This window comes from Gasterosteus aculeatus, chromosome 17 (assembly GCF_964276395.1).
Source record: "Gasterosteus aculeatus chromosome 17, fGasAcu3.hap1.1, whole genome shotgun sequence".
NCBI classification, from domain to species: Eukaryota; Metazoa; Chordata; class Actinopteri; order Perciformes; family Gasterosteidae; genus Gasterosteus; species Gasterosteus aculeatus.
Genome location: NC_135705.1, coordinates 7,852,921 through 7,870,370, shown reverse-complemented (window position 1 = coordinate 7,870,370; position 17,450 = coordinate 7,852,921). Strand labels below are relative to the sequence as shown.

Sequence of the window (17,450 nt, the reverse complement as noted above, 5' to 3'; positions counted from 1 at the left end):
TTATTGAAAATGCATTCCCAAATTTTCTGCTGTAGGTGACGCGGAGCGTCTTTTTGTGTGATTAGATGTCATCTGATTCCTCAACACAGGATCTTCAACACGGAACTGAATTGGAAGGAAACAGACAGAAGGTTGATGCCACACGAGAGAAAGATGTGCTGAGTGTCACATCTCTTCAAGGCTCCTCTGGATGCTCCCACCCGAGAGCTGGTGAATGCCAGCCCAGTATTACTCACTAATCAATCTTCCTGTGGTTGGTTAAGATCCTGGTTGCCTCGCTGTCTGTTTCACCTGCCTGACTGACTCCTCTGGCTCCGGTCGGCTCCTCCCGCCCGACTCTTTCATGGTTTCTGGATCCTCACTGCCCCGTTGACTCACCAGGTGACATCTGACCCTTCTACCTGGCCACCATGACCGTCTCTTCAGTAATTTGAATCTGAATCTGAATCTGTGATAATGAGCTATTTCAGTCCTTGTGGCACACAGCGACTTCTTTTTTTTTACCTTTACATCAAAAAAAGGGGATAGAGTCCCACACCAAGTTATATTTTTTTCTTCCTCGTGAGCTCATAATAGTCGTTCTTTAGCCTCGCCTGCAGCCTCGGCGGTTTACTCTGCTGTACAAGCTCTTGGACTGTTTCCAGCCTCAAGGCTCTGGATGCCATCCATTTTTCTCGTCGTGTTACCTCATTTTAATCAAAAGTAGGCAGAAAAAAAAAATTAATCTATGCAGATGTCAGTGTAGAGTGGATAAATACTCAAATTTGATCACAGTGGCCAAGAGAGCGGTCAGAAACTACTCATCAGTCAGATTGTTTTTGAGCTTCTGAGACTACACCTATGCACCTCCTCCGGGTTGCAGGAATTTCTACTAATGGTGCTTCTGCTGGTGCTCAAACTAAATTGTGCGAGAAGAACTGGTCAAGGGCATATTGTGTTCCTTTTACAGTGGAGGGACTTGATCTCAGAATGGGCTTCACGAATATCTGTAAAAAGACTGCTTTGTATATATACGATTTGGCCTTTGGGGGATTTGTAAGACCCACAGGGAGGAGATCTCTATATAAGACTGTCGGTGTGAAAACATTATAGACCATGAAGGGGAGGGTCTTCAATATATGTTTTCCCTGCAAGTCTATTTATACCATCAACAGCCCAGTATCTGATCTACGGAATTCTCCTTTCAGCAGTAGTCTGTGTGACCTCCTCAAACATAGTGACTTGTTTTCTCCTTCTCAACAAGGAGGCCTGTGCCTCGTTAAAAAAACTGTACACACATAGTATAGATATGAATATATTATACATATAGAGAGAAATCTGTCTATACGTGGTCAGAAAATCGTTTCAAACTGACAAGACAATATATGTTTTGTTTCTTCGTGGTTATTTTTGTAACTGGCTGGAGGTCAGAGAGATGTCTTATTACGAGCGTTGAGTGGTGTGATTTTCCTCCGATTTGTACGTGAGTAAACCCCTCAGCAGCAAGTAACATTCCCTGCCTGAAAACACATAGGACAGCCCAAAAGAAGAAATAAGAGCTTTAGAGCGGTTTATGTGAAAATAGAAAAGTATATCCAAATCTATCTATCTAGTAAAGATGACATCATTACATTCCTTTCTTCAAAGTGAAAACACTCAGTTGAACACCGCTTGTGGTGGCAACTTTGAAACAATGAAAGAAAAACAAAAAAACTGAATTATGCAGCTCACATGAGTAGCAATGAGATTATGTCTGCTGCGCGCAGCGGTCAGAAACTCACACTTGTGGGCGAGGACTATCACGTTTAACATCCAAGGGGAGGTTTGAGTGACTCTGTCGGGATGCTTTTGTTTTTTTTTTGCGTGTTCGTCGTCGTTGGCGTCTTGTAATCCGAAGTGGTGACATACGTGACTGTGACAGCTGATGAAGTAGAAAAACCAACGCACATTGTTGCAGTGTAGTGGAAAAGTAAAAAAAAAATTAGACTGTTTAAAGACAATCCCCTTCTTCCTCTCCCTCCCCTCATGATGCCTGTGTGTTTCACGTGTATGGCCAAGTGTTGACTGTTGTATATAAATGTCTTTCCATCTACACAACCTCCACAAACCGAGGGTTCCCGCGCATCGCCTGTTGTGTCCGCTTCACGTACCGTACGAACCTTTAAAGCTCCTGTCACTGACCAAGAATCAACAGCTCATGTGGAGCTTTTGTGTTTGTGTTTACAAATGTTAAAAGAGAAAAGTCCTGATTTGGATTTTGTTTTTAAAAGGAAAGACAATGCAAGCAGACAGAGGAGCAAAAATCCTCTAACTTCACCATCAGGGGGTCGGAGTACGAATCCTGCATTTTCAGGTCCTTATCTACTGAATACTTGAAGTAGGGGGTTCTCCTACCATGAAATAAGATTTATAACTGACATGGTAGAAAACATTAAAAACATTTCATTTGTGCCCATGCATGCTGAATTTTACATAATGTGCCAACTGAAAGCGATGATGTAAGTGTAATCTCCTGTTCTCTATGCAGAGCGATTTCTCAACGGTTGAGAACTGTGTCACACAAAGCTTTAGGAGACACGGGGGCTTAGAGACTGGGGCTGGTTTTCGGGGCTTAGACGAATCACTCATCCTGGTTTTGAATGACTGAAGTCAAGTGTCCATCTGTGCCTGGAAGCAGCCGTCTAGAAAGACTTGAGTTAAAAAGGCCTGTAGGTTCACCACTAATTGTCAAAGGCCTTTGAGAATAAAAAAGCATGGAAAGCCTAACACAAATTTCCACTTTATTGTTGTTTCTTTTCTTATGTTGCTGAACCTTGCCGAACCTGGATCAAACAAATCACTGTGACCAATGCCAGAAACATTTTTGCTTTGAAAGAACAAATATTGTTTACTTTTGTATTATTTTTTTGTATTGTTTCAATTCACCGAATAGGCCAGTTTGAGTCTGTACTATTTGTATATGTAAATGTTTTGAGCTGTACAGTAAAGACCTAGGAACAAGTTAAATGTGAGTGTCCAGCATGCTGAATGATTACCCGTGTGAACGTGAGCTAATCTCCCATGAAGCATCATTCATTACTTGCATCTGCATCGTGCTTTGTGACGGCGTGATGTTGTGTTTGAGTGTGACGCGAGTCTCGCTCACTGTGTCCCCTTAGTAGACAGCCTGTGCAGTTTTTGTGAGTGTGCGGCATGTTTTTGGGGTTGCTTGTGTAAATGTATTCAGAAAAGAGAGAGGTGTGCATAGCTGCGTTTATGGATGTGCCAATTTGTCGGTGTGGGTGTGTGTGTGTGTGTGTGCGCGCGCATATGTGTGTGTGTTATGGATGCGTAAGAGAAAAATCGATTTAAAAGAACTAACAGAGGAAGTACCTAGATCAAAAAACAAAGAAGTGAGATTGAGTCAAAGTTTTGAATGAAGCATGGATACTCTGTGATGTTTTATGTTTTTTAAATCTAGGAGGCTGTCCTCGAAGACCCAGTTTGCTATTGTATGTGCTGTATCAGAATATTACTATTGAGTGTTGGCCAGCTTGTTTATATCCATCAAATAAAGGTGACTTTCTTTCTGTCTTTGTTTGTGATTTGACTCTTATAATCAGTCAAACCGTATATGTCAATTCTAATATTTTTAAATACAAAATAAAATCATGGTATTAAACTAAATTACATTAAACAGTGTATAATGTGTCACTGTGGAATGGAGCACACCAGTGCGTCAAATATTGCATTGATGTTATAAAAGTTTCAATTTTGTAATAAAAAAAAAAAACGCAAATACAGTGACAGTGATGCAATAAATGAAGAAAATCAAATACGTTGTTTGTGCACACAAATACAAACAAGCTCTATTTCACAAGCTGTGACAACATTGTTCATTAGCGTCTATAAATACCAAAACAAAATTGAAAACAATGCATGGCCCGTTTCAGGCTCGTTTTCAACTCAGTACAGAAAAATGGCCTCACCTAATCGCACATGAAAAGTTTTAAGTCCTCTGCAAAACACTTTGTAGCTTTAACGTCCCTTTAAGAAGCTGCCTAGTAAACGGTCTCCCCTGTCAGAAAGCCAGTACCCTGCCATGGCTGCCACCGCTCCCATGAATACAGACGTGTAGACCAAATCTCCCTTAGCAGCCAGCGTGGCCAGAGCGCAAAGCACCACCCCGAAGAGCATCTGCTGCAGCACCTCCACCTCGTCGTCCTGGATGTCCTCAAAAAGACCTTTCTCCTGAACGCCTGCGCAGGAGACAAACGTGAGAGGTGGCGTTGAGGTCGGGTCAGGTCACACGTTGACGACATCAGGGCCGTCATGACAGCTTCCGACGCAAACGAGAAGCACATCTCTACCGATTATTCCCTGACTAGTTAGCGCTTTATCAGCACTTACTTATAGCCTTTTGTAGTTTGGCTTTCTTGAAGAAATTGTACTTTCTTGGTTCTTGTTGTTCTGGCTTAAAGGCACTTATTGGAAGTACTTTTGCGATAAAAGCGCTGGCTAAATGAGAAACGTAAATAACGAGACCCACCAGGATGCTGCTTCTTCACACAGACAGCGTCCCTACGGACGAATCCCTCGGCACAGTCACAGCGGAAAGAACCTTCCGTGTTGGTGCAAATCTCGTCCAGACCGCGACAGGCAAGTATCCGGTCACTACATTCATCTACATCTGACAAAATCAAAGAAAGACACGTAAACAACCGTCTCATCAGAGACGTACTGCAGATCCCAAGGGGCCATAAAGAATCCATACTGAGAAATAATACTAAATAAATGCTCCTCTAAGCATTTACCCACACACTTGGAGCCGGTCAACGTGTAGCCAGAGGCACATCTCCTGCAGCGCGCTGCTCCGCTGCCCATACAGCCCCCACATGCCGGGGAACAGTCTGAGGAAGGAGGGACCATTTTGTTAAATCATTTACCAAACAGTGTACATGAGTGAGATAAGCCGCAAAAGACAATCAGATTAGAAGAAACTGGAAGTATTATTTCATTTTTTAAGCTCTCCGATTAGGCAACCTAGGCGTGAATAAGTTAAGATTACTGGGCCAGTTCTATAGTGATCATTAGAGTCCACAATTAGCACTTTATTGTGTCATGCTCAACATTTTGGAGATGTTTGTCAGTTGATATCTCCTTTTCTCATAATATCAAACAAACTAAACCAAAAACAAACTAACTTTGTGAGCTCTATATGAACGCTAAAAGGCTTCATCTGCTGTTATAAGAGCTATGCAGTGACGCTTCAGATGCAAACAATTCCCAATATGGGCGATTATATTAGGGTGTCAGTCTCGGATCGGAAGCCTCACACACACACACACACACACACACACACACACACACACACACACACACACTGTTCATGGATTGGATAGAGGTGAAACGTCGTTCTGGAAAAATTGGGCATTGATCAGTGATGATGAAGGAAATGTCACGGGTTGAGAAAGGAAATAAAATGTTAGTTTTGATTTATTTTATAAAATCTCAGGTGTGGTACCTTTGTTTCCATTAATATTGGTATAATAATAGATAACAGTATCATATATTTATATACCATTTTACTTACTCTACAAATTTTTTTATCACCTTAAGGGCTCCACTAGCCTGGTTTAGTGCAGAAACAACAATCAGGCACTTGATCTATATAAAATAAATTTCAAAAACTTATCACAGTAATAGTCTTTTATCAGTCAAAATTTGCTAGTTTTGGTTCCAAAGGTGAGGATTTTCTGCTTATCTCTCTTATAATCACTCCTAAATTGAATATCTATATTTTAAGCACTTCATTGGCAAAAAAAAGTTGATTGTATTTTTCAACACTGTATCTATTCTACTTCTTCACTTCCAGAAAAATGCTATTGGGTCTTTCACACCAATTGTTAACCACTGACCTCGGCACGCAAAGGATCCATCTGTATTGAAACAGTAGGTGTTGGTAGGACAGATTCCCAGCTCGGAGCCACACTCATCAACATCTAAAACAGATCCAAACACGTAGACATTTAGACCATCCGCTTGTCTTCTTGTCACATACACACATGGGATGACAGGCTTCATATACAGTACCTACGCAGGTGTTAGTATGGAGTGTCCATCCCGCTCTGCATTCCTCACACTGGTCGTTTTCTGGGCCTGAACACTTGCTACAGGCATCTGGGCAGCTGTGCACCTGAACAGCCAACAAACAGCACAGCCAAGCAGCCTGCAGCAGCTTCTTGTGAAGGATCCTCTCTCCCATCTGTCCCATTAAGTCCACAAGATGAAGTTCTTTACCTCATCCAAAATAGCACCCTAAAGGTTTGTTAAATGACGCTCGCAAGATGGGAATATATTAATTGGCAACAGATCCCTTGCAGAATAAAGTACGTGAGTGGTACGAATAAAAACAAATCCCCAAATCCAGTTCAGTTATATCATATCATCTTTAAATATTAAGTTGCTGATTATTTTGGAAATCAAAGCCTAAAAAACAGTTTTATTAGCTTTGAAAATACTAAAGTAAATGCCTGTTTCTAGATAGGCTACATTATATTTCTTATTTGATTTGTACAAGAGACGTGATATTCTACTTGTTGTACTGTGTACCTGCCCACGACTACAGATTATATATTAAATAGCCTACAACTCTTTACATAGATGATGCATTGCAGATCAGAATATAGTTCAAATTGTCTTCAGCTCAACCATCAACATACAACATTGATGCCGCTTACATATTTAATGTATTAATTTGCGATCGGTCTTTCCCATCTGAACGACTTTGTTCTAATTATACCTCTGCGTCTTTAAGAATAGAACACACTTCGCTTTTTTATACCTCAAAACATACAAGAGCCGTAAGTTCAGAGCTTTCTTTACCTCTTCTATGTGCAGCAACTGAGTCTGAAGTGGTTTCGTTTAAAAGCTGTGAATGCAGCCGACATGCGCTTCTCAAAACTTCAAAACTACTTGATGACAAAATTCACACCTAACATCCCAGGCGGGCGGAGCAGTCACCACTCGCATAGCACCGGCCCTGCGGAATGTCACGATATGTTTAAACGAGCACTTCTCCTTGTTCTTCTATGACACATAATTGAACCAATGACATCCACCGTCCTTCACTTGGTGACGGCCAATCACAACCCGAGCTCGGCCGTGCTGATGAATAAGCACATGTATTTATAGAGCGGCGTTGGCAGACGTTTACTGGGCCACATGGATATAATTAGCATGTAAGAATTTAGGCTCAACATATGGAAGCCTAAAGGACAAGTCTGCCCATATCCAATATTTGTCTCCCATGTAAAGACCCAAACAAATATGATTTGATCCTATATAATGTATTCACATGACATATCATCCAAAAAAACCTTAAACACACCTTAACAGTCACACACTGTGACATTTGCTATCATAAAAATGAACAATTGTATTGCTTTTCTCTGAGATGGTACTTGCTGCATACTTGCTGATATTGTGTTGTTGCTGTCCTGATTCTCCAGCTTTCCGCTGATTGAGACAAAGGATAATAACCAGACAACGGGGTAAAAAAAATCCTCTTTAATACATAAAAGCGTGTTAAAATATAAGGGAACGTCTATAAACCCTAACCCTCTACTTTCAATAAATAATAAACCAAAAGAAATAATAGTAATCTTTGGGCAAACACAAACTCTTGCATGACATTCAGGTTTGACCTATCAAATGTACAGTTAATAAATTAAAGTAAAGGCCTTCTTTAATATTCAATCGATATTCAAGTTCAATCTGCTGGAATGAGGTTTCCAAGTCAAGGAAAGATCCAAATGCACTAGTTGTGCAATCCCCCTCCTCACGTAAACCCTCAAGAAATCACTGGTCCAGCAGCTAGTCCGCACCCTGTGTACAACTCATCTGGATATCCGATCTTCAGCTAAAAGGAAAATAACAGTGTGCTAATGAACGACATGTTCTTATACAATGAATGAATAGAATGACTATTAAGGGAAGCATTTACATAGAAGGTAAAAGTTACACTGTATATGATAAACATAAAGACAATACTTAGTCTGTATGAACGCCATCAAAAACATTTGACTCACAGACTCTGTTCTACTTGCTTACACGGCTGAAAATAATCCCTAACAAATACACTGCTTTCTCTTCTTGAGGTAACATAGAGACAAACTGTACTGCAGTTAGTCACAATTTAATTTAACTTCTTTTTTTCATAACGCGACTGAAAAAGTCACAAAGGTAAGTGAAGGTAGGAATAAATCTATTAGATATAAGATAAACGTGTTGTAGTTAATTTCACAGCATTTCTTGACAATAACAAAAAACAGAAAAAATTGCCTCATGATTATCTCACTCACACTTTGGATCAACTTGTCCTTCACGCACAGAGCAGCAATCCTTTTCAAAGTGCTTTGTCACAAAATGTCCTCATCTTCAGCACCTTTACTGTAGGATGCCTTCTGAGATATCTTTGTCCTCCCGCCTGAGGTAATCCATTCCCACCCTGTCCATGTCCTCCTCCCCGATCCTCTCGCACTGCTTCCCACAGTGAGCTCATGCAAGAGAGCCTTGGTCTGAGAGGGAAGCTGGAACAAGGGCAGCCCTCGAAGAAGCTCTGGTAGTCTCCTGTCACCTTTTGGATGGGAGCCCAGTGTCACCAGAAGAAAATGTTCTCCGGCTCTGCCCAGCTGCTTGTCCGCTTGGATGAGGGACAGGGAGGCGACGAAGACATCGGAGTAAGGGGAGATGATCTCAGGGAGGCCCGTGTGATCCCCCGTTGTCTTGACAACCTCTTTGCTCCGTTGGGCCCGTTCCTCTGCTCTGTTCAAGGCCGCGTGGGTCAAGACCAGCACAAATGTGCCCCCCCGGCGGTTCATCTCCATCAGCTGGCCGTGCAGCCACGGAAGAGGCCCTAGATTGCACTGCTCCTTCCTGCTGCACTGGTCCACGAGCACGTTGAAGCCTCGGTTACGCAGCTGTGCACCGAGCTGACATACTGATTCCGAAACACTATCGTCCACATCTGGGGGGCTCAGCAGCACCACGTGACCCTTGTTGGAAACTTTTCAGAGGATAAACAGAGGGGACAGATGTCAGATGATTGTTCTGTCGTGACTTAACAACCCCCCCTTGCTTTCTCCCCCATAAATGCTTGTGTGAATAAAAAGTGCATTTGTGACTTTAAAACCAATGCTAAATATACAGTTTTTCTCAAAACCAGTAGTGGGATTACGAGATGATACTTACTTTTCACAAATCCGCCATGACGACAGCTCCACACCCACTCTATGAAAACAACAAAAAGGAACGAGCAGATATTATCAGAAACACACTACAGGGATATTTATCATTTTAGTTTCTCAATATACGCTACTGTGTTAACAATTCCCACATCTAGTCGATAAGGTGTGGTGTTGGGTGGAATTAAAAGTAGCCTTTTTGAGGAAAGCTCTGGGAAATTTGGTTTCAGTTGGACCACCAATCCTCATGGATCGGTTTAAAATGTCACAGCGGAGAGTCACACATTCTGTTCTTACGAAAAGAAAACAAATGAATAAAACTCACCTTTCACAACGTCATGAAGGAAATAAAATGCAAGAACAGTCAAGAAAACCAGCAGCATGAGTCCAACAACCAGGAGGCTCCAGCGCCACCTGCCGGCTGCAAGTAACGACAAAACAAACTCCTGTTTTCTAAAAATCTCAAGAAACAGGTGCTGCATTTTAGCTAAAAAATGTTTGTTTATTGTAAACTGTGTCAGACTCACTGTTTTCCAAACAGAAAGGACCCAGCACTTTCCCCTCAAGCTTCACCTGCACAAAAGGGATTAACGTTCATTCATTATTCAGTATCATTGAGTAGGTAAATATAGGAGGCATAGAGGGACGGTGGCCAATAACTTACCATCACACATGGTGAGAGATGAATTTTGATTTTGTCGAACACTCCTTTTTTCACCTGAAGATGACATAACGATAACATCTCAGTCATTAAAAACCTGTGCTGTGTAGCAATGCGTCATTCAAAGCAGCAGAACTTTACTTTAGATTCTAGCGGAGAGTGTTTTTCACATTTTGAAACATCTGTGTTATGCAAAATAGTTACACATAAAGAAGCAGCCATAAGGAAAACAATAATAGGCAGTCTAACCATTGCATAGCTTCTATTTGGAGTTGAAACAAGGTTAAGAATATACAGAATATACTGGACCCTATGAGGCAGGTTTTAATGAGATGAGTTTCTCACACATAAAGCTTAGGCTAACAATGGGGGTGCATGGTTCAGTATTATATTTCTTACCCACTGTCCCTGGCTGTTTTGTCTCCAAGTGCTGGTTGCCAGCTGTTGTCTGAAACCCTCCACTTCCCTGCAGGGGAGTTCGTTGTGGCAGAGCCACACTTCCCCTTCCAGCCTGCAGGGGGCAGACAGGTTCCACCGCAGCATTGAGTGGGCGTTGTTGACTTGACCCAGTCTCATGGACACCGACACGTTCTGCCACACGTTCCCTCGGAGGGAATCTGGAGTGGAGACGAAGGACACACAAGTATACCAAAGGTGAACTGACCAGCCTTCACTCTGTTGATTCAGGAGCAAATAAAGTGAACTAAAAAAAGAAGGAAATGTCACACCTGTGTTAACGAAGGGGCATATTTGAGGGCGCCTCAGCTCGTCCTTGGTATTCAATACCTGAAAAACACACACATGCACACATCTGTCATACAGATGTACACTGCTAATGTAGTGGCCTCATTTAATCCCAATGTTCAAGGGATGGTACCTGGAAACACATGCAGGGGGTCACAGAGTACAGAGGGATGGGCCTTCTGTTCCATTCCTACAAAGAAACATTTAACACATCGTTGTTGTAATGAGAGCGACTAACCAGTGCTGAGCAGGGACTGTGAAGATTTACTGTGCTAATGTAGGAACTTGTACTTCAAAATACTACTGGATTTTAGACAGAAAATATCTGTTATAATGAAATAATCTTTTTAAGCAACAAAGCAAGACATTCAATATACGTATTTAGGTTTCAAACTGCATATATTGTACAATTTTTTAGCATTTTGGCAACATGGGATCATAGCAAGCAATAATTGATTTACCCCTGCAAACAAACAAACAAATAACAACAAAGGTAGAAAACTCAAAAGGAATGAATGTAACTACCACTAAAATCAGCCACTGGCATACAACACTGACCAGACATGTTCCATTCTTCTCGTACTGGACGCACACGGAGGGCAGGCTTTCATTAGTGTCTGCCAACTTCAGCTCCACCCAACTCATCTTTTGGTTAATTACACTGATGAGTCTGGGCACTAAAAGGGAGGAATGAAAAGAAAACGGTTCATTTCGGAGACACGAGGCCCGAAGAAACAAGGTACGAAGTGGGGACGTCTTACCCCGACACTGTTCCACACGTTCCTGCAGCTCCTGGGAGCACACTGCAGAGAGACAATGCAGTCTGTGTCACTGGAGCTAGAGGCCAGTTATCAGCTCAACATGTGCTTTTGTGATGCACTTTACCTTCATTTAGAGAAGGAGCGTCAATTTCTCTGCTTAGATGTGTCGGTTTAGAAGAATAGACGGTGACATGAGTGCTGAAGGAAACGCCGGCTGGCTTTTTGATCACCACTGTAAACTGTCACACACACACACACACACACACATGCAGAGTTTATGAGAAACGAGAAGGAGAATCCACATTGACATCACAGACTTCATATTACAACACGGGGAGTCTACCTTTGCCCAGTCTCTCTGAGTAAGAGCCTCATGATTAACCGTAAACTCCACCTTCTTGCACGAGGGCATGACAGATACTGGACTGTAACACAGTGTCACAGACGCTGTTGCAACACACAAAAAGGTGGGGCTCAGAAATATGTGAGACAGTAATGGGAGACCAAACTTCAGGAGCAGCACCTTTTACACTTCCAAACCCACACTTTTAATCTATCATCTGTGAACTGGTTAAACTGGTTAAATATATTTTCCATATGGTCATGTCTTAATGACAATTGTGTTTTTCAAAACAAAGCGTAAGGTTCTACTGTTACTCATTTACTAGATACCAATCAATCATGTTAAATATTACAATAATATTATACTCTGGGGGAATCTTGGTAGTGGCACAAAGACTAGTTGTGGACTGGTTAATTCATTAAAATACGGCCACGTGGCCTTAATTGTTACCTCTTGGATTTCTCACTGTCTCCTCGCTATAATCCTCTTCATCGTACCCAGAGTGGTCTTCTCCCCCTGTGTCGTTATCTGGTTTGAAGTCAATCCCTGCATCCATCACCAGACACAGCGCACATTGTGCACCGTCCCTGCAGCACAGCTTGAAATATGGATTCAGGTTTCGGACGGCCACGTCGTTTTTCTCTGGTGCGAGAAGCATCGTATCCTCAATGGTACAATCAGAAAGTCCCTAAAAGGAGGATGAAGGAAATGTGGACAGATGTTGGCACATTGGAACTGAATTTTGCCTGGAAGTTAAATATTGACTGCTAAGAGGACTGTATTGTGTTTCGTTTACATACGTAACGCATGTGTTTGTGCTGGCAGATGTTTGTATGCATTTGTCTGTTTAATTTAATCTTTGAAGATAAGACACTTTATCAGATAAAAGGAACATTAAAATGTCCACCCAGGCCGCACTCAATTCAATTCAAAATCGCAAATTACATATTCGCCTCGGAGGGCTTTACAGTCTGTCCTGAAACCCTCACATTGACACAGGAAAAACTCCCCAAGAAATGAAAAACCCTTCCATGGGGAAAAAGGGGAAGAAACCTCAGGGAGAGCGTCAGAGGATGATCCCTCTCTCGGGACGGACAGACTACAATGAAGGTCATGTGTACAGAATGATTAGCAATAAAGCTAAAAGGAAATTAAAAAGTGCCAAATGTCAACAAAATATTTATATACTGCCGCACCCTCCAGTACCTGCAAGCACATGACTTCATGGCTGGCATATCCAGAAGTTGCCAAAGCCCAGTGTGACAGAGTGAATAAAACACACCAAAAGGACCATCCGGGAAGAAACATTCTGCCTCCAAATCAGTTGAGTCCTACAGGATTTCCCCACAAAAGTCTTTCTCCAGGAGTGCCATGACAACTTCTTCCAACAAGTACAGTGTCTTCTTCCTCATCGCAACTTTTGGTTGAAGATTTATTTTTACAATGAGACGATGATTGATGGGATCAACCTTTTGGGGAGGAAGAGAGATAAATTAATGCAGGCGCAGACAGGGAGTGAAAACAGTGAAAGCACGACACCACAATTGTGAACATATTTTTCCTTCTTGTTCAAACTGACTCCAAAAGTTTTTTGGTGGACAAATCATTGGATTAATCGCTTCACAAACCCTGAGACATAATCAGTGGGAACTGGGTAGTTCCCTCTTAAAACAGCCTTGAGCATTAAACAAGCAGAGACTGCTCGGACGTAAGATCACACTGGAGTTATTCAACCCAACATAATGAAATGACACGAGTAATCTCATGGAAACCTCGTTGAGGCTACTTACTGCGATCAGTGATCCACTCCAGGTAAATTCCTCTCGGACCTTCTACACTTTGCCAGTTGCCGTGAAGTGTTTGAGTCATTTGAGCACATACAGTGTGTCATGCCAGTCATGCCACGCCCCTCCCTCTCCCACAACTCTCTCCCTCCCTTTTGCTCTCTCTCTCTAACGTGTTTTTTTGGACAGAGCGGCCCTTTACAGTCAAAGGAGAAGAACAATGCTCGGTTTGTGGATTTGGCAAAGATCCTTTCTTTACTGTTCAGGTAAGATGCACCTCGATGAACAGGTTTGTCAGTTTGGGCCCTGAGTTCATTGGAAGACGACAATGTTATGCAACACTATAGCACCGAACACGCGTTGACTGATTTGACCAAAACAAGTTACACTAAAGAAAAACCTTTTGGCTCTTTATTATTTCCCATAAATGTGTTCAAACAGAGCAACTCAAAATCGACAACGCACCCATCGCATACTTTGTAAACCAATGTAGGGAAGTTTATTTTTACAAGGTGAAGGTAGAGTGTATATTTACTTAAGTTCTGTGTTTACACTAAGCAACCATTTCCTTTTGTTTGTGCTACCTGTAAATTAACAATAAGTGAAGCACATCGAACGTTATCTTTCTGAACTATCTGTGCTGCCAACTGTGAACGTGATCGCACGGAATTACCTGTTGGGCGTCAAAACCTTAAAAGTTAATATTTAGGAAAAAGGTTACACATTTACCTTCACAATAACTCAACAACACTTTGGGAATCAAACACTGGTCTACCGTCACCTCGCGTCCCCTCCACCATGAGTAGTTTTCTTACTGTGTATCATCATCTTTATCGTCATTATATTTATTATATTGCTGTCAGTACAAGAGTGGATTTGCCTACCATCCCCAAAGTGTGCATTTGATGTGTGTCATTGTTAATTTAACTTTATTTCAATTAATTTGCCTCTGTTTACTGGACTCACTGTGCGTGGGTTACATTTGAATATACTTAAATATGTAGAAAGTACAAACGTTAACCAGGTAGCTAAAATAACGACGCCTGCCACATATCAAATCAATTAAAACACATAATTGGAAGCCTCTTGTTACTACTGAACAAACATTACATTTTGTAAGCAGTAGAGTGACATTCCACTTCTTTCATTTTCTGTTCTCACAGTGAATAAATGGGCGTGGGAAAGGTCACATGGTGAGAATGGAATTTAGTTTGGAGGCTCTGTGCACTTTGGATCATGACTGAAGGGCTACAGGACTGTGCCCCAATAACCTACTCCTTTCCTCTTTTTATAATTGAACTAACGCAATTTGAAGAAGCATTCCAAACTAATTAATAGTGTTGTTACCTCCCACCCTCCTGCTTCGAAGCTTGTGTCGAAATATGAACCAGTGCAGGGCGAAGCAATTGTATCGGTGCTCGGTTCGTTCGCTGCTGATCACGTGATCAGTGACGTCCGAAGCTTCGTTCCGGCGCACAGTCACGTGACCGCTTCGAATTGATTCAAATGGGCGCGAAACAGGGTCGGGGCTTGTCTGTTTGATACAGTCAAAGTCAGTGTTGTTGTAGTAGTAGTAGTAGTAGCAAAGCGCAAATTTACAATGGAACCTGTGGCAAAGAGAGGTCGCTCCGAGATGTGGGAGCACTTCGATTTGATTTCCTCTAACAAGGTTTGTAATAGGCAGGCAAAGTCTGTCATTTGTATTGTGTAATTATGGATGTTTATTTTTATTTAGGTTTTGTAGTTGAACTATACATGTGCCTTTATTTTATTCGTGAAAAACATGCTTTTGTAAATTCTGTTGTCAGGTCCAATGTTTGGTTTGCCATCAGCAATTGGCTTATAACAATAACACCTCATCCATGCTGAGGCACTTTCGTGCCAAGCATGAGGCTGGTCAAGCTGCAGCAAGCATCCATGGTGGGTACAATTCCTCTAATTCAGTAGGTCCCTTCTACATGTAATCTTAATGTTATAAATATATAATATATGTTTATACATTCATTTTATTCCAGCATTTACTCATTAAAACTATCCATGGCCTGTTGTATTGTAGGTGATAGGAAGGTCAAGATTGACGAGGCACTGGTGAACATGATTGTCAAGGATTCGCAGCCCTTCAAGGTATGATATTTATTTGCCACATATATTGAGGTATTTGTGTAAAACACATAGTAACATTTCTTTTGCTGTTTAGGTTGTGGAAGATCAAGGCTTTAGGGCCTTGGTGTCTCTTTTGGACCCCACCTATGTCCTTCCTTCAAGGCAGACCTTGAAATCTATGGTGGAGGCCAAGTATCACGAGGGGAAGCAGAAGGCCAAAGAAAAGGTCCAGAAGGCTACTGCTGTGGCTTTGACCTCTGATATATGGACATACATCCACATGGACTCGTACCTGGCCTTCACTTGCCATTTTGTGGATGAAGGGGACAAGTTGGCTACTGTTTTGCTGGCAGTTGCCAAGTTTGGGGAGAGGCACACGGCTTCAAATATTGCCTCTGTAAAAAGGTCCATAAAGTGATGTGCCTAACAACAGATGGGGCCTCTAACATGACCTTGTGTAGTACCATGATGGAGATCAGGCAAAGCCACTGCATTGCACAGGCATTGAATTTAGTTGTAAAGAAATCAATGAAATTAACACCTGGTCTGGAGGAGGTCCGCACTAAGGCGAGGGGTATTGCCACACACTTCAGAACCAGCATTGTGGCTAGAGAGCGCCTTCTCTGTCTTCAGAAGCAAATGGGTGCTCCATGTGCAAAACTCATTCAAGAGGTGGAAACGAGATGGAACAGCACCCTGGACATGTTGCAAAGGCTGTATAAGCAGAGAGAGCCAGTGGGTGCAGCCTTGGCCTATCTGCAAACAGATATTTCACCACTTACCTCAAACCAGTACGCCAGTATTGGTCAGTGCATTGCACTTTTGGCCCCGCTCAAAGAAGCAACAGTCGAGCTTTCTGCAGAGAAGCATGTGTCTGGTTCAAAAATAATACCCATGGTCAAGATGTTGCGGCACACAACTGCAGCAAAACAAAGGCAGCTGACGGATGACACGGCCAGAATTTTGGGAAAGCATTTACTAGGCCTAATGCACGAGAAACTTGGGAATTATGAATTGGCAGGACAGCATGCTCTTGCCACGCTCCTGGATCCTCGTTTCAAAACGATGGGGTTTTGCAACCCCACAAACCAGCAAAATGCCATAAAAAAACGTATTGCTGAAACAGCCACTGTGATAAGACAACAATCTCCTGCACCCTCACATGATGAAACACCATCAACTTCAGAGGATGCACCTTCAGTGTCTGATTCCTCAGGTAACAACCTACTGTCAATATATTGTTTATATGTATAATATACATCTTAATGCATTCCTATACCATTTCAGGACTGTGGGATCTTTTAGATACACAAGTATTTGAGAAGAGGACGGTGAGAAGTGTGTCAGCCGATGCCACTGTGGAGACCACCAGATATTTGGCAGAGCCAAACATTCCACGAAGTGAAGACCCGCTAAAATATTGGGTCAAACACAAACATGTGTACCCACATCTATTTGTGTTGTCACGTAATCTTTTGTGCATTCCTGCCTCATCCGTGCCGTGTGAGCGCGTTTTTTCTAAAGCTGGGGAAATAGTTTCTACAAAAAGAAAACGACTCAACCCCAATACTGTGGAGAAAATTGTGTTCCTCAATAAAAATCAATAATAATTTCATGCCCCATCTCATGTGTCCACAAGCACCTCAATATCATGTCATAACAAACCTGTCCAAAAGCACAATCACTTCCCACATTCCAGATTCAAACAATTCACATAAGTTGCTTACATATAAGACATATATATATATATATATTCCATTAATTATTCTGCTAGTATGATCACAAACATACATGCACAAAGGTGCAGAAAGACATAGATAAGTGTTTGTTCCACTTCTTTCCAATGTACAG

At 41.9% G+C, this 17,450-nt stretch overlaps 4 protein-coding genes across 14 annotated transcripts in view; 2 read left to right on the top strand and 2 right to left on the bottom strand.

Annotated features, from left to right (window-relative positions):
* erc2 (ELKS/RAB6-interacting/CAST family member 2) overlaps positions 1-3,552 on the top strand; it is a 29,503-nt gene extending 25,951 nt beyond the window's left edge. For 7 of the 10 annotated variants that reach the window (XM_078091959.1, XM_078091956.1, XM_078091953.1 and 4 more), the window contains one exon: positions 90-3,552. The gene's annotated coding sequence lies outside the window, so the exon portion shown is untranslated. Of the gene's footprint in view, positions 1-35 lie in introns of all 10 variants that reach the window. The other 3 variants (XM_078091955.1, XM_078091952.1, XM_078091951.1) reach the window with 2 other exon arrangements.
* creld1a (CRELD disulfide isomerase 1a) lies at positions 1,826-7,017 on the bottom strand. Its single transcript, XM_078091968.1, has 6 exons — positions 6,844-7,017; positions 6,052-6,223; positions 5,877-5,960; positions 4,773-4,868; positions 4,508-4,648; positions 1,826-4,217 (listed from the first exon to the last, which is right to left on the bottom strand). The coding sequence occupies exons 2-6, from the start codon at positions 6,221-6,223 to the stop codon at positions 3,997-3,999; spliced, it is 714 nt and encodes a 237-aa protein (XP_077948094.1). The 5' UTR covers positions 6,844-7,017; the 3' UTR covers positions 1,826-3,996.
* A 495-nt stretch (positions 7,018-7,512) lies between these two features.
* LOC120835809 (interleukin-17 receptor C) lies at positions 7,513-13,683 on the bottom strand. Of its 2 annotated transcripts, none has more exons than XM_040205063.2 (15): positions 13,503-13,683; positions 12,919-13,181; positions 12,163-12,400; positions 11,713-11,816; positions 11,494-11,608; positions 11,370-11,411; positions 11,167-11,285; positions 10,742-10,798; positions 10,593-10,650; positions 10,264-10,481; positions 9,868-9,921; positions 9,731-9,776; positions 9,529-9,624; positions 9,211-9,249; positions 7,513-9,025 (listed from the first exon to the last, which is right to left on the bottom strand). In XM_040205063.2, the coding sequence occupies exons 2-15, from the start codon at positions 13,018-13,020 to the stop codon at positions 8,379-8,381; spliced, it is 1,935 nt and encodes a 644-aa protein (XP_040060997.2). In that variant the 5' UTR covers positions 13,021-13,181; positions 13,503-13,683; the 3' UTR covers positions 7,513-8,378. The 2 variants fall into 2 exon arrangements, with proteins under 2 accessions (XP_040060997.2, XP_040060999.2); XM_040205065.2 differs by having other exon boundaries at positions 12,995-13,181; positions 13,503-13,641.
* LOC144388918 (uncharacterized) lies at positions 13,655-17,203 on the top strand. Its single transcript, XM_078091969.1, has 5 exons — positions 13,655-13,762; positions 15,305-15,416; positions 15,553-15,620; positions 15,694-16,815; positions 16,887-17,203. The coding sequence occupies exons 2-4, from the start codon at positions 15,359-15,361 to the stop codon at positions 16,015-16,017; spliced, it is 450 nt and encodes a 149-aa protein (XP_077948095.1). The 5' UTR covers positions 13,655-13,762; positions 15,305-15,358; the 3' UTR covers positions 16,018-16,815; positions 16,887-17,203.
* Positions 17,204-17,450: the final 247 nt, after the last annotated feature.